Raw genomic sequence first — 23,511 nt, 5'->3', positions numbered from 1 at the left:
TCACTGATTTGAATTACTCTTGACACTTAGCCTTAACTAGGTCGAGGCAGCATACCCTCCTAAAACATGAATCTCCACACTATAAAAAATCATAATTATTATTCAAATTGCCACAGGTCAGGTGAGTTTAAAATAGGCTTTGCTCATTTGACTTCAAGATATGATAGGTAAGTAGTAATTGCTTTCCCAACCAAGGTTAGAATTTTACAAAACATTGCGAACTTGAGTTCTACCTTTGGGTAGATCCCATTAGAAATATCTTAATGGTATGTATGAGTTGGAATTACAAACTAAGTAGCTATATTTTGGAAATGGTGAAAAATGCCTTGTCTAATAAAGTATACTTTTGAGTTTATACTATATAGATAATAGAGTTTACATATGAACAGAAGATTGAACTTCTATAAATACAGGAAAACTCAAACTAGTGAACATGCACACAAATCTAATAACAATTTGAACAATAATTGTGCAGGATAAATTCAATATTACAACTACATATGAATTGTTTTTGAAATTGGCAATAAGAAATTGATTCACAACTCGGCTGGGAAGTTGGCTCAGTGGTAGAGCGCTTGCCTTGCATGCATGAGGCCCTGGGTTCGATTCCCAACACCACATAAGCAAAAAGAAAAAAAGCCAGAAGTGGCGCTGTGGCTCAAGTAGTAGAGTGCTAGCCTTGAGCTGAAGAGCTGAGGAACAGGGCCCAGGCCCAGAGTTCATTCCCCACGACAGGACCCAAAAAAAAAAAAAAAAAAGGAATTGATTCACAACTCTATTAGCCCTTTCATTTGAATATGGAAATTCTATAATGCAACTTTTTATTTATGTTGTTCATTTATATTTTTGGTGGCACTCAGGGCCTCACATTTATTAGGCAAGCTCTCTTCCACTTGAGCCACCTCCCTCACTTCTGCCCCTTTTTGTCTGCTTTTGTTATTTTTCAGAGAGGATCTTACGCTTCTTGCCTGTGGTTGGCCTAGGACTGTGATCCCTCTGCTCATTCTTCCTGCATAGCTGGGTTACTGACACATACCAGCATGTCCCACTTGTTGTGGATTCATCCTGACTGTATTGTCTGAACTGAACCACAATCTTCCCAATTTCACCTGAGTAGCTAAAGGTCACCTAAGCAGCCTTTTTATTGTGCAAGGAATATTATGACTATCATTTTAGTAGATAAAAACATGACTTAAGAAGTTGATGTGAATATGAAATTGCATTTAATCCAGGCACTGGTAGCTCACACCTGTAATCTTAGTTACTCAGGAGGCTGAGATCTGAGGATTGTATTTGAAACCTGCCCTGGCAGGAAAAGCTGTCAGTCTCTTATTTCTATTTCTATTTCTTATAGCCTAAAGCTATAAGGGGAGCCTTGCCTCAAGTGGTAGAGTTAGCCTTGAGCACAAAAGCTTAGAAACAGTGCCAGGCCCCTAGTTGGAGCCTCAGGGCCATAACAAAAAAAGGAAAGAAAGAAAGAAAAGAGAAAAAGAAAGAAAGAAAAATAGAGAGAAAGAATAAAAGAGAAAGAAAGACAAAAAAGGAAAGAAAGCGAGAGGGGGGAAGGAAGGAAGGGAGAGAGAAAGAGAAAGAAGGGAGGAAGGAAGGAAGAAAGGAGGGAAAAAAGAAAGAGAAAATGAATTTAACTAGGCATTATTTTATTCTGGTGGACATTGAGATATTCTCTAAATTCCATTGGTATTTATAATAGTAACCCTCAGCTCTTCACTGTCCAATAAAGGAACACTAGTCACATGTTCGACACTTAAATTTGAGAATGAATTGTTGGATGTTGAATGTATCAAAGTGCATTCTGATTTTTGAAGACATAAAAACACATGTAAACGTTATTATGAATTTTATACCAGTTGCCTGTTAAAATAATATTTTTAAAAGACCTTGGACTAAAAACATATACTACTAAAGTCAGTCTTACCTATTTCTTCCAGTCTTTTTTAATATGAATATTAGTCAAGTTAACTTTTCAAATACAGCTTGTGTTGGAGGTGGAGGGAAGGGTTACTGTCTTTAAGTGGTTGTACAAAGGAGTTACCATTTAACAAAGAAGTTTATGAATAGATCTTGATCAGTGCCACCCCTCTCAGCATTCACCAGTTCAGCCCTACCCACACCTTCCCTCACTCTTCTTAATTTTGCAGGATATACATTGGGGTTTTGCATTCTTCTCTTTTCTTCATTTATCCACCCTTTTCCCTTGACCCCACCCCACCAGTTAAATAGTGTAATTCCTTAGGCAGGCAAAGTCAAAATTTAGTTTAAAAAAACACAGCTTGTTTTTGTGGCTTCAAGTTTTTCTTTGGATAGTGCTGGTCTAGAACAGCCAGTCTTTTATCCATCATCAGTCTTCAAGTCTGAAATCATCATTCACTTCATGATACTTATCTACAGTTGAAGTATCATTTTCACTATCAAATTCCATGTGTTAACTTGGGAAAATACCTTTTAAGTGAGCCATTCATAATGCAGAGAGGAATTACTGGTAGCGTTGATTTGAACGATATTATAACTCACACTCAGATTTAAATGAACTGAACTCATTCAAAAGCAGGAATTATTTTCTTTGTGCTTTTGCCTTTGGAGTCATGCATTTCAAACAAACAAAGGAGGCCAGCCAATCAGCACTCATTGTCACCAGGCACAACCACATGTCTGCAGTCTGCTAAGGGGAGAGTGTGGCTGCTGCTAATGGTCATCTTGTGTCCACACAACAATGATGATCTCTGATAGTTCATTTAGTTGTCTAGGCATTTATTAGGGCTGTTTTTTATTCTGATAGTCAATTTTTTTAAAAAACTAAAATTAGTGAAAAACTAAAACATTTTATCATCGAGAATACTTCGCTCTTCCAAATTCTTTTTCAGGTTTTTTTTTCCTTTCCTTTTATTGTAGTTTGCTTCAGAAAGTATTTGGAACTGAAATGAAAACATGCAAAGATCAATCTATAAATTTTTTATCATTGGTAGATGTGCTCCTAGAATCAATCTCCAATATAACAAGAAAAACAAAGCGTGAAATTTTGCATTTTGAATTCTGTTGTTTCAGGAGATAGTTATACAGAATGATAGTCTTTCATTGCTGAGAGCAACATCTGTTAACAAGCCAGAGGACCTGCAAGTGAAAGGGAGATTACAAAAAGACATTGTCAGTGGAAAACTTTTGTAGCTCATTTAAGTTTTGTTTGCATATGGGAAAATAATTTCCAATGAAATGAGTTACAGAAAATTCTGTCTTAGAATATTTCCCTTTGGATTCAGGTTCTTAGTGCATATTTTCTGTAATTAGAATTATAATGTAGATTTTAAGTCATGATGACATTTGAAAAATAAAGCCATTGAAATCCTTATTAATAAAGGGATGTGCTTTGTGGATTTTGAGCAGAATTGTTTCATTAATCTTTAAATAAAATTATTATCATTTCATGAGTAGAGCTTGCTATCAACAGTAGAGAGATCAGACAATTGAGCTTACTTCATAACCTATAGCACTCAAACACAAGAAGTGTTATTAATAGGGAGAAGACATATGCTACTATTTTAGCATATTCTATTTTCATTTACTAGGAGTAAAACCAAAGTTTTATATGTTAACTGATGCCTAGATTACATCAAATATTCAACAGGTTTGTTAGAAGCACAAGTTTTTTATTTGCATTTTGCATTATTGAGTTAGTTAATAATTATTCAACATTGACAGTAATAATAAATTATTCTGAGACTACAAAATATTGTGATAATATTTTGTCATTGTAATCATTACTCCTCAGTCCACTTTACAATTTGAACCCTAAGTAAAAATACTATACTATCTTTACAAAAAAAGAAATAGTATGAGATTGTCTTTGATGAATGAAGCTTTTACTTAACACTCAATTCTGAGAAGCATGGTGGGAATTTCCTGGTGATTGATGATCCAGATGACAGCATTGAGTGATTTATTGATTAGTAAGTCAAAGTGTTTACTAAATAAATTCTTTTTTGTGTGCTGGTCTTATGGCTTGAACTCAGGGCTTAAGTACTGTACCTGAGATTGTTTATTTTCTCAAAGCTAGCATTCTACCATTTGAGCCACAGCTCCACTTCTGACTTTTTGGTGGTTAATTGGAAGTAAGAGTCTCACAGATTTTCCTGCCCAGGCTGGCTTCATTTTGCAACCTTCAGATCTTGTCCTCCTGATTAAGATTATAGACATGAACCACTGTTGTCTGGCAAGAAATTTTAAATATTTCATTTTCATCCATTAGTTTGCTAATGATTTTAATATTCAAAATAATGCTTTTATTTATTTTTATTGAATAAAGAGTTTTAAAATAATGCACATACTCTTACATGTTAAATTATCACAATAGCTTTATGATAATACATATTTCCTGGTGTCTTTGTTGTCATAGCATATTATATATGTAGTCTTCCTAAAAGTTCTTCAACCAGTGAAGTATGTCAAGTAGAGGATAATAAATACATTAAGTCCATTATTCTCTTGACTTAGTGTCCTCCACCCAGAACTTTTTCATTCCAATAGTTAATGAGTAAAGCATTTTCCTTCCTCTGCTCACCCCAAAGCACATTTGAGTGATAATTAACGTTTGATTATCAGACTCCTGTAGTTGCTGTTTATTTTCACATACTCATTTTTTGTTGTTGTTATTGTTTTTGTTGGTGGTGGGGTCTGCTCTGGGCCTGGGTGCTGTCCCTGAGCTCTTCAGCTCAAGGCTAGCACTCTACCACTTGAGCCATCACTACTTCCAGCTTTTTTCTGCTTATGTGGTGCTGAGAAATCGAACCTAGGGCCTCATGCATACAAGGCAAGCACTCTACCACTGAGCTACCTTCCCAGGCCCTATTTTCACATACTCCTTTAATACCTTTATTTTTTACATACATTCTCAACCTTATTTTTTCCCCATTCTATTTCTTCTTCCTCTCTTCATTAGATTTTCATGTGCACATGATGTATGTTATCAGTTTTTTTAGGGATACTGACAGACCTTTATAATTTTACCTTTGAACAGAGACTTAAGATAGTGTGTTGTTGTTAATTAAAAGTGTGGGTTTTGAAGCATGAAATTTCCAAAGAAAGGTTCTGATTTTGAAAGAACAATTGCAACTTTTTTGCTGTTGGATTTAGGAACATTCACTGACACACAGTTATGACAGCACATTACCTGAATCCTGTGCTAAGTGAAAATACAATGATGTTAGGGACAAAAGAGGGAAGGCAGTATGGCCTGAGATAGCCACACCTTTCCTAAGTAGGAGAGACATTTTCTCTTTGTTGGCTAGAATCTCTTTTGTTAGTTTGCATTATGTCAACAGCCCAGGACCAGGGGCCTGGTGGAATGGAGGGGTGGAGTTCTAGGGAGGGGGTGGAGCTAAGCAATTTACTAGGAGAAAAGATATATTTTGGCTCACAGCTTCAGTGGTTTCATCTTAAGTTTCGTTAGCTACATTGTTTTTAGGCCTATGGTAAGGCTGAAATATCAAGGCAGGTAGTGTATAGCAGAGCAAAGACACTTACCTCATGATGGCCAGGAAGCATTGAGAGAGAGAAAGATGGAGTTATGGTCCAATATTGCCTCCAAGAGCATATGTCCATTGACCTAACTTCCTTCTACTAGGCTCTACCTTTTAAAGGTTCCACTACTTCCCACAGTATTATAGCCTGTTGACTGAACTTTTAGCATATGGGCCTCTGGGTAAAATTTAGGATCCAATTCCAAAACTCATAAAATCCAAAAATTACATAATCATGGATGATGATCCATACTGCTGGACAGTGTACAAGTAGCTGTCTAGGCTTTGTTTAAACTTAATTGCAAGAACCTACATTATATCATGTCAATCTCTTGGTTAAAAAATAACAAGAGATCATTTAGAATAAATTAATCCTGACAGATAACATGACAGATTTTCAGATACTCTCTGAAAATTAGTAACTGTATTTTTTAATAACATCCAAATGGACATAATTTTTTTTTCTCCCTAAGGCAAAGGACACAGTATCTGAGTGCTAGATTGTGTATAAATTGCTCTTTGCCCATAGGAACACCGAAGATGGGAAAACAAGGCAGTGAATCAGAACATTAAAGTAGCCAGAATTCCACACAGGCAGTGTTCCTAAAAACAACTCTCAGAGACCCCAATACTCTTGTCAAGTTGTCTCAGAAAGCATGACAAGCTGCTCTCCCTTTTTGCCCAAACCAATCTGGACTGTGATGGCCTATGTATGTGTCCTGTGTAGCTGGGATAACAGACATACATCAATATGCCTAGCCTTTTTTTTTGGTTGAGATGAGATTGCACAGTTTTCTGCTTGGGTTGATTTTGAACATGTGGTCCCACTAATCTCAGCCACAATGTCTGACTCAAATTCTTTAATTACCTATTTCTTTTTAGGTAATATGACTGATTTCATAGAACTTGGTACAAGTTCTTGAGCAATATCCCTGTTGTAAGTGGATAAAATCCATATAAAATCACATGCATATATCCTACTTATAAGTTACAATAACAGTATCATCTCCAATAACAAGGTGCGACCCTTGCATAAACATGGGTAGTCACTCCGAGAAATGAAAGTTGTATAACACTAACATGGGAATTGGGAAAGTCTCTGGGCATTGCCATCACCCAGGAAGACATATCATGATGGAGAACAACAGGATTCAATGTCAGAAGTTCAACTCTGGAGTTGACAATTGTTTTATCAGTTTTACACATAAGCTTTGTGATCTATTAAGGGTATTTTCAGATCTGGCCATGAAGATAAATTCTGCAAAACATTATGCCTTTACTTCAGAATGTTGTTGTTCTATAGAAACATCACAAAGAGAACTGAGAATCTTACAGCTATGGAGACTAGTTATTAAATGAGTACCTGTCTAGAACCAATTGAGATAAAGAAATATAGGCATACAGATTCCATTAGAACATCTGTTGTTACAGTCTGACAAATAAGGTGGTTAGTTGTGGGGAAAAAAGTGGCTAGCATTACAGGTCACTTCCACACATTTTAAGGTCACTACTTAGAGAAGGAAATAGGCTCACTCTTGTTTAAATTGTGGGCAAGATTCCATATGATGTGTTGAGGATGTGCGATTCCTTTTCAAGTGGCTTCAACAACAAAATGGCTTGCTTAGTAGTGGAGAGTTTCCCTTATTGGAAAGATCTTCTTTCCATTTTGAAATATCTGCTTTTATTTTGCATGCAAACCTATAACGTAATAACATTACATAAAGAGAAAATAAACCTTTCATATATATATAGTAGTCTTATGCAGTATTAATGTTATATGATGATAAATAATACTAGCTAGTATATCACACAATGTGGGAGGGGCTTTACCATACATAATCTTTATAGATCTTTAAAAATTTTATAAATACTTTGTTACTCCATCATTGAGGATTTTAGAGGATAAATCAAGGTATAGAGGAGTAAAATACTTTGGTCAAGATTATTCAGGTAGAAAATAGTGACACTACTTCCACATCAGAAAAAAATGAATATTTGAAGAGAGAGTGGAGAAAACATTTTATTTTATTATGTAAGAAAAAGAAATAGATGTTTCACCATGTTTTAGTCCATAGCAAAAAGTCCTTTTGGAGACATTTGAATGGAAACAGGCAAGAAAATCACTGCTTAGTGAGCTCTCTTTCTGGCTCTCTCTGGCTCTCTCTCTCTCTGTCTTTATCTCTCTCACTATTGCTTTTTAAAAAAATATCTTCTACACTTACCACCAAAAACAGATATGCTGTAGTGATTTAGTCAGACTGGTCACTTTGGAAAATATGACAAGAATACCTACATAAAAGTAAATATATTATTAGTGCTTTTTCCTGTTTTCTTCAATCAAAGATTTTTTCCACAACGAACTAGTGAGACAGGCATTCCCTGAAGTTTAAATGTGTGTCTAATAAGGAATGTGCAACTATTTGCTCTATCTTTCCCTGATATTTCTGCATGTCACCTGCTATCCTGAATGGAAGCAAAACAAATTTGCTTCTCTGGGTCTGCTTATCCCCTTCCAAGCCCCAACCATTTCTTTGCAGTGACTACTGTTTAGGTGTGTAATCACACAATGGAAACCTGGGGTTTGCTTTCAGTGAGAGTTTCACAGTGGAAAGAATCCCATCAAGTATTCTTTAAGGTCACTGCCAAATTCTGCAATGTAATTTGAAATGTAAGTGAAGCAGAATTTTATTGAGCACTGTCTTAATGCCTTCTCCTGGTTTTCTCCCCTCAACACACCAGTGTTTTTCCCTATTGACCTTTCTGGCTTTCCTAAGACGAACACTCAAGTAACCAAGACAGTGGTTTTATTCCCTTGCTTCACCCTTCTGCATTTTGCCCTTCCTGTGTGCCTTCTACCCTGGCTTCCCGGTTGTAAATTCTGGATGATAACTGGAAGTAGAAGATAGAAAATTGTAATTGAACCTTAAATTCCAACTTTCTTTTGATCTTCAGTCTCAAAAGTATCCACTCCTTACTCTTATTAATTTCATCGTGAACTATCCCATGTTGAAAGCCAGTGCTCCTCAACTATTCTAAAATAACCATATTTGTAGGACAACTACAAGGCTTCCCATTTCGAAGCATGCTCCTTTTTGGGGACTGCATGAAGCTGAACCAGCAAATTCCAAAACATTCATTCCTGAGCATTCACTTTCTTCTGGCAATAGATTCATATTTGTAAATAAGAATATATTTAAGAAAAGAAAATCTTTCTTTTAAGGTGGCTGTCAGTGTAATTCTTCTTTTTTTCTTTTTACCAAATATGGTATACAGAAGAATAAAAAAATGATTGGTATGTTTCCCATATTAACACAATGTAGAGTAATTTACAATACACAATAGTAGGATGTCAGTGGATGACTGCAAATGAGACCTTTGAAATCAGAAACTAAAGAAATCAAAGTAATATGATCATACTTTAGGTAACACTGGGGAACATGGCTAGCCCACTTATGGAACACAAAAGTCTTTGACATCGTGTGTTCATGTTTTTAAACTATTTTCAAACACTAGTGACCAGGAGTTAGTCTCTGTAGCACAGGTGGTCCAGTGTTTTCATTTGTTTGCTGTCTGTTCCTGTGTTCTTGATCATCTTCATTTCATTTTTGTTTTCAGTTGACATGTGGTCAGTAGGGTGCATCATGGGAGAAATGATAAAAGGTGCAGTGCTGTTCCCTGGCACTGATCGTATCCTTCTAGCAGCCAATGCTTCCCACGGGTGACAAGCTCAGAACATTCCCTTTTATTTTAAATGCAGAACTGTGGATGATCCACATTCACTGCCGTTGGAGGCTCAAATGTCTAGTCTTTACAAGCTCAGATCCTGACAGAGCAACCTTGTCTCCTTTAATTCAGTCCTGCCAAATGAGTAGAAGAGATATAATTTTATTGTAGATATTTCATAAGTAAGCTACATCCATGCAGAGATAATAAATGACAAACTCAGTATTAAAACAAGATTTTGTTATACAATAGAAGACATGTCATAAGAAATAGTCATGAGAACTAGTCACTTGGTATAGAAATCTAAAATCAGATTTGCTTTGCCCACAAATATAGTTTATAAAATGTACTTAGTGACTACATATAACACACACACACACACACACACACACACATGTATCCAAATTGATACAATACTTTTAAACTTTTTCTCATTCACTTAATTTATAAAATAAAATCTTCAATTCTACTCTGCTTCCCCATAATATTAACTGCAATAGTTAAAACCTTATTAATTAAAAAAATGGTTAAATTAACCATCTTGTGAAATTGTCTAAACCATTTGAGTAAGTGAAAGTAAACCTCCCACAAGCAGGAAATAATGAACAAGCAGACATTCCAGAACTGAGAGTTTATGATATGAATAGCGTGAGACTAATATGTGGATCTGTAATGTGTTTAGAAACAACTTACTCCCTTGAGTTAGCTGAATATCCCTTTATTTATGAAAATGTTATCATCATGCTAAAGATAAACCTCTGCTCAAATGGTCATTATTCAAAATCAATAGTGAGCCTACAGTTGTGGAGTCTTAATGTTTAAATGAGAACAATTGAAACTAATATGTAATGTTAATTACTTACAAATGTCGTTAGTAGTTTTTTGTTTCTAACATCTGTATTACCATTTTTAATCAAATATCTATAGGACAATGTGAAAATTTGAATACACATATATTTCATATATAAGTCAACCCTCACATATATGCATGTATTTGCCTTATATTAAAAATCAGCTTAGAAAATGACTGAATTAAGCAGTTAGTTGGAATTTATTTACTCAGTTAAAAGAAATGCATCATTTATGCTGACTTATGACTATTCTTGCTTTGGTAGAGTTTTTTCAATCTTATATAGCATGTACTTATAAAATCTTACTAGATTCCTCTTTTTTCTTTTTCTATATGACATAACTTTTATTAAAGCATCATAGTCATATTAGAGTCGATGCTATGTTGAAGGTATGTTGGCTTGATAAATGTCTGCATATTTCTAGAGACCAGGATTTCTTTTATTCCCAATTAATTATAAACTTGTATTTGACATCTGTGAATAAATTTGAAATGCTTCTAAGTTTTGTCTAATTTTAGAGAATTTTGTGAAAACAGATTCAGTTTGTGTAATCCTTATTTTCCCCCAAATGTACTGATAATTGATAATTGATTGAAATGATAATTTGCCACCTGCAAATTAAAATTCTTGATTTTATTACTTACTTTACATTGATGTTTAAGGAAAATTGAAATAAACCAGGCACTGGTGGTTCACACCTGTAATCCTAGGTACTCAGGAAGCTGAGATTTGAGGATTACCATTCAAGCCAGAGTTGGCAGGAAAGTCCATAAGACTCATTGCCTACAAAATACTTAGCAAAAGATGGAAGTGGTGCTATGGCTCAAGTGGTAGAGTTAAAACTGTGAGCAAAAGAAGCTCAAACAGTGCCCAGGCCCTGAGTTCAAGCCCAGGAAAGGCACAAAAATAATGAAATAGATTTCCATACTTCAGTTATTTAACACAGCTAGCTCAGCATTATTAGAATAATTTCATGGAAGAAGTTGCTTGGATATTACTGGTTAACTTGAATGTCAAAATTACTTATGAATAATGTTTATAAGTCATACTACATGCCCTTAATCCTTTGATATTGATTTTCTCTGGAAGTCTCACATGGGGACAGTTTACACATTTCTTGCAAGACAAATAGGCAATGTTCTCTTAATGATTTTAAACATGCTGGTTAAACCTTTAAATCAATCTTTCAAAAGCACATTATGGACACTAAATACAATGTTTACCTCTAAAATGGAAGACAGCTTACTTATTAAAAAATATTTATTATTAAAAGCCTGGTGCAGCCAGGTGCTGGTGGCTCATGTCCATAATCCTAGCTACTCAGGAGGCTGAGATTTGAGGATTATGGGTAGAAGCCAGCCTGGGCAGAAAAGCCTCCAATTAACCACTCAAAAACCAGGAGTGGTAGAGTGGCTAAGTAGTAGAGCACTATCCTTGAGCATGAAGAGACTCAGGGACAGCTTCCAGGCCATGAGTTCAAACCCCACAACCACCACCACCAACAACAAAATGGTACCAGAGGCTCTTAAATCAATAATCTTAGCTACTCAGAAGTGTGAGATCTGGGGGATCAAGGTTTGAACTCAATCTGGGCAGAAGAGTCTGTGAAATTCCATCTTTAATTAATCAGCAATATGATGGGCTGGAGATGTGAGTCAAGTGGTAATACACTGGCCTTGCACAAGAAACTGGATTTAGGGGCTGGGAAGGTGGCTCAGTGGTAGAATGCTTGCTTGGCATGCATGAGGCCCTGGGTTTGATTCTTCAGCACCACATAAGCAGAAAAAGCAGGAAGTGGCACTGTGGCTCAAGTAGTAGAATGCTAGCCTTGAGCTGAATGGCTGAGGGACAGTGCCCAGGCCCAGAGTTCAGGCCCCACGACCAAAAAAAAAAAAAAAGAAAGAAAGAAAAAGAAACCGGATTTGTAGACTGAGGCCTTGAATTCAAACCCCAGTACTGGCACACAGATAAAAATTGTTGTTAAAGAGACTTGGTGAAGACACAAAAATTATATTTAAATCTATTAGGTCAAAATAGACATAGAGATAATTCACATAATATACACCTATATAGTACACTATATTTAGTGCAGGAAATCTCATTTTCAAGAAATTCTCAAATTTGCTTTAACACGTATCTGAACACGAAACTTAAAATATGTAAAGATTTTAATCATTAGTCTAGTAGGATATTAAGTAGCCATATGGGTCTTAAAATTATATATACTTTATTAGATTTTAAAACATGTATTAACTAACTTTCATTCAACCAAATATGTTTTTAACTGTCTATAGAAGTATTAGAATTCAACTGTTGAGATAATTTCTTTAGGGAGATTCAATAAATTTGATCAAATGACATTTTTATTTAAAATTATAAAAATATTTTACATTATATGTGAGTTATTAAATGTAAAGTTTTGGAAGAAAATTAATTAAATGAACCTGTGTCAATTCTTTTTAATCCCTTTGTGTACAATACCTACTGCCTCTCTTCTTTCCAAAGTTCTAAATATTTCTTTTAAAAATATTTGTTCTGTTTGATCAGTATACTTCAGCCACACCCTTTTTCTTTCTAAAGTTTTAAATAGCTGTCTGTATTGCCTCCTTGATTTTTCTTGACTTGTCACAGGCATATGAATCCTCAAACAATAGATGCTCTTGTGTATTGTACATATCATACTTTTGACCTGCTTTTTATAAAACATAATTTTTATATTTATCCATTCCAATAGATTGGGGAAAAATATTTTCACTGCTATATTGTATGCCTATAAGAAATCCATTTTCATGTAGGGAAACAGGTATTTTCAGAGTGTTTTGCATTTATAAACAGTGATTTTGTCAATATGTGTTTCCAGGGGGACACGTACCAGGTTTTCTTAAGTATATCTGTATAGAGGGCAGGTTTTTAACTTTACAATGGAATCTGAAATGTATCTACTAAGAAACAGTCTATACTTGTCTATTTTCTTCATATCTCCAATGTTTGGTATTTTATTTATTTTCCTTTTGTTACCAATCTCAAAAGTTTAAAAGTACTCTCTCACTGGAGCTTGAGTTTACATTTCATTGACTACGAGGGCAGCTAACCATTTCTCCCACATTTGTTGACTATTAATGTGTTACTCTTGGTAGAATGTCCTTTTGGTTTGTTTTTAATTTTTTTGTTATAATATTTTATGTTTCTATTACTCATCAGAAGTTTCTAGACAAAAGAGCATCTAATCTTTGTAAGTCTTAGGTGTTTCAAGTATCTACTCTCTATTTGGATTGTTCTTCTATTTTTACTTAATAGTGACTTATCTATTTAGTGAAACTTATCCTATTTATCTAGGCAATTTATCTATGGTTCCTAGGTATTTATGACTTCAAAATTCTTGATTTTTTTATATTCTTTTGTAATTTAACTGTGAATGTTTTAAAATTTAGTCAATCACATTTAAGTCTCTAGATCATGTGTTTGTGTGTATATGTGGAGGAGGAGTTCAATTTATTTTTATTTAGATTATTCTTTCTTCACTAACAAATAATACTGTCTCTGTCATAAGTTCCCACATAACAGGAGAAGTAGTAGTATTAGGTTCTGGGCTCTATATTCCATTCCCTGGGTCTGTTATCTGATTTTGCATCACTTACTTCCTCTTTTAATGAATAAAAATATGTAACATTTATTTACATCAGGGATGGTCAATTCCCCTTGGCCATCTTCTTCAGTTGAGTTGACTGTTAATGCCTTATCACCCTACCATAAACCTCTTAAAACCGGCTCACTAACTTTTCTGACAAGATCTCTACTGATATTTATATTGGAATTATATAAAGCCTAAATTTCAATTTGCCAAAATATGGAGTTTTAGTCAAGATCAATCTTTTACCTGAAAGCATTTCACCATGCATAAATTGAAATCCGATGCTATTTTAATATGCTATTGATGATGTTCAGTATTTTGATTCTCCCTTGGTTCTTAAATGGACAAGTTTATAATTTCACTGAAAAAATAAGTTTATTCAGATTTACCTGTATGATTACCATTTTTTGACTTCTAATTTTTTTGTAATTGCCCCCTCTCCTTTTGTAGTTTTTTTCCTTCTCTAAACACATCTTTTAGAAACTTATTTTGTAGAGATTGTGAGAATAAAACTGTATTTTCACTGGGATTCCCTTACTTGAAAGTTAAGTTAGTCAGATAAAGAGTTTTACACAGACCATTTTCCCCCCAGAATTTTGAAGATAAAACTCTATATGCTCTTTGCTTAAATATTATTAAATGACCATTGGCTGTTAATATCATCATAGGACAAAAACTATTGTTTCTCCATTTACCATTTTACTTTTTTTGCTGTGCATCCTAGGGCTTGAACTCAAGGCTTGGGTCTTCTCCCAGAGCTTTTGTGTTCAAGGTTAGGGTTTTGCCACTTAGACTCAACTCCACTTCTGGTTTTTTGGTAGTTAATTGGAGATGAGTCTTATGGACTTTCCTGCCCAGGCTGGCTATGAACTGCAGTCCTCAGATCTCAGCCACCAGAGTAGCTAGGATTATAACAGTGTCCAGCTCCTACCATTTTCCTTGATCTTTGCTTATCTGCTGTTTGTCAGCAAGGTTTCTAGGTGTGGGTTTCTTTTATTTATCTCCCTTGGGATTTTTCATTATCTAGCTTCCAACCTTCTTCAATTCTTGGAATATCTTTGAATATTTTAACTCCTTTTTAACTGTAAACAAAACTGTTCAAACACTAATTAGGCAGTCAAGTATTAAACGCATTTTTGTAGTCCCTACTGTGTACCATGTACTTTTTGGTTCCTAAACACCTATCAGTAATTATTATGAAATTTACAATAAATAAATATATCCTGTTAATTATTTTTATGTAATTTTTTTTGTTGGTCATGGGGCTTGAACTGTGGGCCTGGGCACTGTCCCTTAGCTCTTTGACTCAAGGCTAGTGCTCTACCACTTCATCCTGTTATTTATTATCAGAAGAGACTAAAATACTAGAATCAAGGCAGAAATTGCTTCCATTTTCTTCTTTCTTTTTGGGGTGTGTGTGTGTGTCAGAGAGAGAGAGGGAAAGAGATGGAGAGAGAGAGAAGGAGGGAGGGAGGAAGGGAGAGGGAGAGAGAGTTTGTGAGTATGTAGCATTAGTAGAGTTTAAACTCAGGAATTTGTACTTGCTAGGCAAGTACACCACCACTTGAGCCATGCAACCAACCAGTTTTACTCTCATTTATGTCCATTTGGCTTACTATTTTTCCTGCCTCACCAGGATAACAGATGTGTGCCACCATGCCTAGCTTTTATTGGTCAAGGAAGTGGTCTCACACTTTCTGCCTGGGCTGACCTAAAATATACGCCTTCTGTTCTCAGCCTCCTTGTACCATGAGATTTAAAGTCTGAGATTTAAATGTCCAGCTTTGTTAATTACATCTGATTGGTATGCTTTCTTGCTCGTGTAGAAGTTGGGTCATCTTTTCTCCACTTCCATTGTTATAAGGCTATACCTAGAATGAATGTGACTTACCAGGGTGGTCTCCCAGGACACAATACAGTGCCCTTATAACTGCTCTTAAGTAGATTATTTGCTAGTGTAGGCTGTTTGAATTAGCTCCTTTGTTTATGGTGGTATTATTTGGTAATTTGAAAAGATCTCTAAAATATAGGTATCAAATTATATCTCCAAATTACATTTTAAGTTATCAAGTTATAAATATCCCAGTTTAAAATGCTATCACATTCAGATAGAATCAGATCCAGCATTTGCAATGTCACAATAGCATACAATTCGAGGAGAGTCCTGTTTACAACAAGAATGAATGGTATAAATACAAAATAAATCAGTCTCATAAGGCTGGTCCTTGGAGGCCTTAAAGATTAAACTTCAATAGCTCAATGAAAAATTTGCCTCCACCACGTACAGTAATGTATATTAGAAAATGTAATGTCTATTTTTGCATTTGTAAGTAAAGATGAATTACAATAGTAAATAGAATTTATAAGACAAAATAGATCATAATAAGAACTGTATAAGTTACATGTCAATCAGTCTTTGGCCAACCCTGCTGGGTAGATCCAACTGACATTAACTCCTTCCAGGTTTTCCTGAGTTGTTCTGGTTTATACTATCTTCTTCCTGTGCTCATTTCCCATGCATATAGATATTATTGTGCGCTAAATGGCCCTTACAGGATCTATGCTACCAGAAGCTGAAGGGGGCTTTTGAGAGGAAAAGAACATTCCCAAGTGAATAAAAGAACTAATTATTTTTCTTTTGGTAATACTAAGATCTAATACAGGGCCTCAACACATGTCAGTCAAGCACTTTTTCACCAAGTCACTCCCAGCTCCATGCTAAAGATGTTGTATAAAAACAAAACAATTCAAAACATAACCTTGAGAGTATAGGTTTGGAACTCTGTCATATATATAACTTTCATGCATGCAATATATGTGTGGGGTGTGTGTATGTGAGAGAGAAAGAGAGAGACATACACACAGAGAGACAAAGAGACAGGGATAGAAAGAGAGAGAGAGGAAGATAGAGAGAATATCTTTTTCTGATCTTACAATGGTCTTCAAAAGTAGAAAAACAATTATTAAAAAGTTTTGAAACTAGGATGAACAGAAAGACTATATCTCAACATAATAGAGGTTATATGTAACAACATCACACTAAACAGAGAAAAACGGAAATCATTTTCTCTTGTCAGACGCAAACCACCTACTTAAGCTTCCCACCATAACTGGGATAAGAGATGCATACCACCAGATCCAACAGTTCTGTTGAGATGGAGGTCTTATAAATTTTTTCACCCAGGTTGTTCTAGAAGTATCATATTCTCAATCTGTCACATGAGTAGCAAGAATTACAAGCATAAACCACCATTTCCCAATGATGTTTTAATTTCCTTCTTTTTTGAAGAGGAAGAGGATGGAACTTGAGCTTGAAATAAGGGTCTTGGTTCTTGGTTTTTTAAAATTTTTTCTGAAGGCAGGTGCTCTACCACATGAACCACACTTCCAGCTTTTTGCTGGCTAACTGGAGATAATAGTCTCTCAGATTTGTCTACCTTGGCTGATTTTGAACTGTGGTCCTTCTAAGTAGCTAGTATTATAGTCATGAGGCACTAGTGCCCTGCTATGTTTTTAATTCCTTTATTTTTAATGTTTATGACTTACTACTATATTCTCATGCAAATAATTTCAATGAACTTTCACTAAGGTGTGACCTTGTTTTGTTATTTTCTATCTGTATTTAATTTCTTGATAGTCCATCATATTTTTTACAATAATTGAAGATGTGCAAATTGATTTTACCTTTGTTCTACCTCCTTTGAACTGTTTTCAGTTTAATTTTATTCATGATAAATATGGTTCATTCTGTCTTTATTCAGCCTGCCAAACATTTTTGGTTCAACTCTCTTAATAACAAGAACTAATATTTTTATAAACATCAATTAATATTATGATAAGGGTCTCTGATATTGTTACTTCAGTAGGAATGAATTAACAACAGATTACAGAATTGAAGAACAAACATTTTAGGAGAGAGCACTGCTTGTGATGTTGGATTTAAGACAAATATGCAAGGCCTCACTGACACATGACAAGGGAATATATTTGAAATCATCTGCTTCTTGCTGCTTCTCTAGAGACTTCATCTGTAACATTATCTACTTAAGGTTCTGATTATAGAGTATTAATGAGATGCAAAAGAGTCCCAATTAGTTATCTGGTGTTGGGGAATAAAAAGAATGATTGACAGGAGAAGTCAGTTCTTGCTTTTTGCCTATAGGACTTTACCATGTATTGCATAATTTTAAGAATCTAGAAGAAAGGATTATTCACAGATAAGCAGTAAGAGTTTGAAGGATGGAAATGTTTACCACGATTTGAACATCACACAAAGGAACACACATATCAAAACTTCATACTATATTTCATAAATATGGCCCATGTTAATATTTGAATCAAATATTAACAACAAAACAATTACAGTGTTCCCACATGCAAAACATAAAACTAGACAATGTTAATACTTAAGTTTTAGAAAAGGAAGAAAAATATCACAGGAAATTTAGAAAATAAGTCAGTAAGTACTCTTTAAGATATTTATGTATTCACTATTTAAAAATATAAGTGATGGGATATCTTCAGGATAAAAATGTTACTAGGAAGTAATATTTTTTAAAAATCCTAAGTATCATGGCCATATAAATTTTTCCTCACTATGTTCTTTTTGCATTATTTAAATAACTTCTTATCTTTACAAACCTAAAGTACATTGACACATACACATACATATATTTAACTCTTGATTATATAATTATAATAGAAGTTTAGCTCAACATACAATTATTCTTGTTATTTGAGTAACCTGTATTTTTATAAATCAGACAGTTTTATAATCTTGCTTTTTAAAAATTGTGCTGATTCTCCAAAAGGGGTTCTAAAATTCCAGGAGGATTCATAGTCTGACAATTTTAATTTTATATGTTTGTCCTATGTTGCTCTTTTAAACTACTTCTGGATTGTTGATTGTTTGGGATTCTGACAGGCATAGCCTCCAGATTGTTCAAAGGCAAGAATTAGTGGTCTGTGCATCTTTTTTCCTTAACTGTTCAATTCTCAGATATTGACCAGTGGAATAAGGTAATTGAGCAACTAGGAACACCATGTCCAGAATTCATGAAGAAGCTGCAGCCCACTGTAAGAAACTATGTAGAGAATCGGCCCAAGTATGCTGGACTCACCTTCCCCAAGCTCTTTCCAGATTCCCTCTTCCCAGCGGATTCTGAGCACAATAAACTTAAAGGTAGGCCCCTCAGGGACAACCTGACACTCATGGCATGTGATGGCATAAAAAAATTAAGTGAGATAGAGACCTTAAACTTGAATTACCCCAATTTAAGGAAAGTTATTTTTAATTATGTTTTTTATTATCTTTAAGTAGTTACAATATATTCATTTATCAGTACAATGCATCATCTTAACCAAGAAGAGTAATACAGATGAACTGTTTTAAGGGAACTTATTTAGAATCTAGAGCTGGGGTTGTGGCTGAATAGCCTAACAAATGTGAGGCTCTGAGTCCAAAGCCTAGTACTGTAATCTCAACACATACATGGATACTAAAATTGTTTTTTGAAGTGTGCATGTAAAGTAACAAGATAATCTGACTAGAAATCATTGAGACTTTGCTATTACTTAGAAAAATTCCAATATGCCTTTTCAGTTTTAACACATTGGGATTGAAGTATTTGAGTTTCTTTCATTGGTACTTTATGGAAATATACCACAATTTTTTTATTTTAGAGTAGGAAATTCAATAAAAATTCAATAATGTATTTCCACTAATAAGTGGATTCTATTACTGTACCTGTGGCTGATGGTTATTGCAGTTAAAAAAAATCTCAATCAATATCTTCACCTACAAAATTGAAGACAGTTATATTTCAACACCTGGGGCAAACTCAGCAGTTTATTAAGTGTAAAATCAATAATAACATTCTATTCCTTGTTATAATTTAGGATACTCCTAAGAATCTATTTTTGAAACAAATTAGATACTTCTCATTTAAGGTTCAAATTCTGGTTCTGTGCCTTAAAATCTCTGTGTCCCTGGACAAATTTCCCAGTCTTTATTTTAATGAGTAACTGTGGAGAGTTGTTGGAAAGAATCATTGACTTAATTTCTTGCCAAGTACTTAAAACAGGGCCTGATTTATAACAAATGCTGAATTACTTAAATATAGTAAAATGTCATATTAAAAATACTTGCCTGTTAATCAGAAAAAGTTAGGACATGTACTCTTGAAAATGAACCCTTCAACATTCAGGGCACAAGTATCTGAAATTAACTTAATTCAAAAAGCTAAGGTAGGCTTGAGATAGAGACACTAAATTGTGGTGCTACTGTTTTCTAAGATTTCGCATTTCCTAGATAGCTTTAAATTTCACCGAGAGGATTTTCAATATCCAGTGTAGTTTCTGGGCTCCTAAGTATTACATCACGCAGTTAGATGCTCTCCTCAGCTCCCTCTGGCTTATCTTCTTAGTGGCATGGACTCAATTATTGCCAAATATATCAATACTACCTACATGCAAATTTGAAAAGGTCTATAACTCCATGTAGAGATATTTCAGAATTTATGCATTCATGATTATAGACAAAAACGAATCCCCTGCTTATGAAGACACATAGTGTAACAGGAAGGAGATAACAAAGCTGTCATGAAATTATTGAATAGTAATGACAGTACCAGGAGAAAAAGTATGGAGTACCATATTTCATAAAGGAATTCTAACTTTCTTGAGGATCCTTTTACAGTGAGACCTCTACAGTTGTATTATTTTGTAAGTCATTAAATAGCTAACATATTCACACTTACCTAATTAACATTTTTAATGCAGAACCAGCACTTCATAAAGAATCACTATATAAATAAAATTTAAAGGAAACTCATATTCTACCCTATTTGGAAAAGAACCTAATAGCATTGCCTGCAAATGAAAGATAAGGCACTGAATTATTTTATTTGCTTTGTTTCCCCCATATGGTATTGATGATTATTTCATAATAAGATGGTTTGGTATTAGCATAGTTCTTGCCCCTACCAATGAGGAGCCAATTTCAGAAACAGAAGCACAGAAACCGTGACAAAGGATGAACCAATTCAGCAGTGGTTCTCACTAGACACTGTGTTGGAAAGGAACTCTACAACTTGGGAGAAAATAAGAGAGGGGGTGACACTGGTTAAAAAAATGCACTCATGACCTGTTTATGTAACTGCAATCCCTCTGTACATCACTTTTACAATAAAAAAAAACAGTTACAAATCAGAGAGATCTTTGAATCAGTAAAACAAACACAGCTGTGATAGGCCACTAAGGAGATACTGTTAATGAGAATGATTAAATTTTGATTCAATATTTAATTAATTTTGTATTTTTACTATTTTGGTGAGCTTTAAAATTTTACTTGAGAATAATAGTAATCATTTGGTGTGATTGAGTTTATCAGAAAATGATACTAGAAATAGAAAGTCCTAAGGTCCAGTTTTACAAGTGATTTTTTTCACAGTAGTATAAAACATTGGGCACTATATTAAAACGTGAAAAAATAAGACAATACTTATATGGTAAGTGCAAAAGTAGTTTATTAATTTTAACTATGGTACTGTCAAAATTATGTGAAAAGGAATTGAACAATAAATAGTTAAATCCTGTGAATAAATGAACAGAACTAGGAAAATTATGTTAACAGTCACAGAGGTTGTCTCTGGCTGATATTTCTTAATTTGAATATTTTATGCCATTTTCAAGTTTGTGCAACTAATCCAGTGGCCTTAATCTGAAAAAATGATTTACATAAATTTACTAGGTGTCCATAAATTAAAGCATATTGAATTTTTGTAAATTTATTGAGATTTTTTCTCTATAATTTGAAGTTTTACCATATACTCAGAATAAACTGAATTATTTTTTACCACTGACTGAACTTTTAGATTAGTTGAGTGACAACATCCATTTAGGGTATGTCTTATTCCTGCTAAAACTCTATTTTATGTAAATGCTATCAGGTAAGTCTGCTTACTAATTATCACTGCACACTGTGTGTCTAGTGCTGCAGCCATAATGTTAGCCATGAACACATGTGCATGGTGAAGGCTTTGTCATTATTATCAGGGTAGCATTGGACTGCTTTCAGCCATGAATCACTCCATTTCATCCATTCATGGAGCCATTGATTTAAAAGGCCTGATAATCACAGAGTGTTAAAATGACATCATACTTACCCTTCAGATTATTTTTATATGTATAAGCATATATGTAAACACATGTAACATATGTATTTATATTATAATATATAATAATATAATATACACTCATACATATATAATGTATGTGTTTATATCACATAAAACACATTATATTAATATAAACACATATACATATATTTTTATATATTATAAAATTTGGACTACATAGCCTCTTGTTAAATTGTATCCTCCTTACATTCTGATTGACTTTCTTACTTTTTGTTTTGGTGGTACTGGGGATTAAAGTCTGGATCACAAGTTTAGTAGGCAGATTATCTACCCCTCATACTGTGCCCCTAGCTTCAACATTGGTTGACTGCAAACAGCCATCCCTGCTTTTGCAGAAAAGCAATTTCAGTTTCCATCCTGCATATCTTATCAATCCTATACTCTTACATATTACCAAGCAAATTAGTATACAAACTTTCCGCCTTGATAATGTGACTTTAAAGTCTAATAAATAATTCATCTCATGTACTCATACCTAGAACCCTTAACAAGTCCCAAATGATTTCTTTTACAGAACATTAAAAACTTTACTGTGCTTTAAAAGAAGTTAATAGTCCGTTCTTTGTTTTCTTAGTTTCCTCTCCATTTAACAAATTTCCTTGTCCAAATACAAATCTCACTCATTGTTTTTCTCATCTATTGTTTCAGCCAGCCAAGCCAGGGACTTGTTGTCCAAGATGCTAGTGATTGACCCAGCCAAAAGGATATCGGTGGATGATGCCTTACAGCATCCGTACATCAATGTGTGGTACGACCCTGCTGAGGTGGAAGCGGTAAGGCACAGGTTCATTTTACTTTCGGTTCATGAACAAACCGAACAAATCTAGGCTCAGAAAACTTGAAAGGCTATTATTGACCTTTCCTCAACCTATATTTTAAAAGCATTTCTTTTTCAGAACTTCCTGTGAAAGGGGCAATTTAGTGTAAACTTTAGATGTCATGATGTACTGCTATGCGTTTCTGTTAACAATTATGTCTCCTCAAATGCATTTCTCTTTAAAACTTTGATTTTATTTCCTTGCTACTTTGCTTTGATTTCCTTGCTAAGACACTTGCTACTAGCACCATGTGATTCGTAAGAATATTTCAGGTAGAGAGCTTTTATCAGACAATTGGTGACTTTGTGAAATTGCAGGAAGTAGACTTGAAAAAGTGGGTATTTCAAAGAGGACATTATTTTTCAGGCGACTGTTGAATATCCTTGGTATCTGTCCTTGTGTTAAATCCAGACATGATTTAAGAATCTTCTCAGGGCCCAGTGCCGGTGGCTCACGCTTGTAATCCTAGCTACTCAGGAGGCTGAGATCTGAGGATCGCGGTTCAAAGGCTGCCCAGGCAGGAAAGTCTATGAGACTCTTATCTCCAATAAACCACCAGAAAACCAGAAGTAGCGCTATGGCTCATGTGGTAAAGTGCTTGCCTTGAGCTGAAATGCTGAGGGACAGTGCCCAGGCCCAGAGTTCAAGCCCAATGACCGACAAAAAGAAAGAAAAAAAAGAATCTTCTCAGAAGCCTATTTTTATTTTCAAAATATTTCTCAACCTTTTACTTCTTTTTCTTTTTATTGTGAAAATACT

General features: G+C 34.5%; 1 protein-coding gene across 4 annotated transcripts in view; it reads left to right on the top strand.

Annotated features, from left to right (window-relative positions):
• Mapk10 (mitogen-activated protein kinase 10) overlaps positions 1-23,511 on the top strand; it is a 313,485-nt gene that overhangs the window by 236,317 nt on the left and 53,657 nt on the right. For 3 of the 4 annotated variants that reach the window (XM_013020133.1, XM_013020136.1, XM_013020135.1), the window contains exons 10-11: positions 18,736-18,918; positions 22,583-22,707. In XM_013020133.1, coding sequence (XP_012875587.1) covers positions 18,736-18,918; positions 22,583-22,707 — 308 coding nt within the window. Of the gene's footprint in view, positions 1-9,146; positions 9,219-18,735; positions 18,919-22,582; positions 22,708-23,511 lie in introns of all 4 variants that reach the window. The other variant, XM_013020134.1, reaches the window with a different exon arrangement.

The sequence above is a fragment of the Dipodomys ordii genome, unplaced genomic scaffold (assembly GCF_000151885.1).
Source record: "Dipodomys ordii isolate 6190 unplaced genomic scaffold, Dord_2.0 Scaffold49, whole genome shotgun sequence".
Classification (NCBI taxonomy): domain Eukaryota; kingdom Metazoa; phylum Chordata; class Mammalia; order Rodentia; family Heteromyidae; genus Dipodomys; species Dipodomys ordii.
The sequence above is the reverse complement of the archived record's forward strand: the minus strand, read 5'-3'. Positions and strand labels throughout refer to the sequence as shown.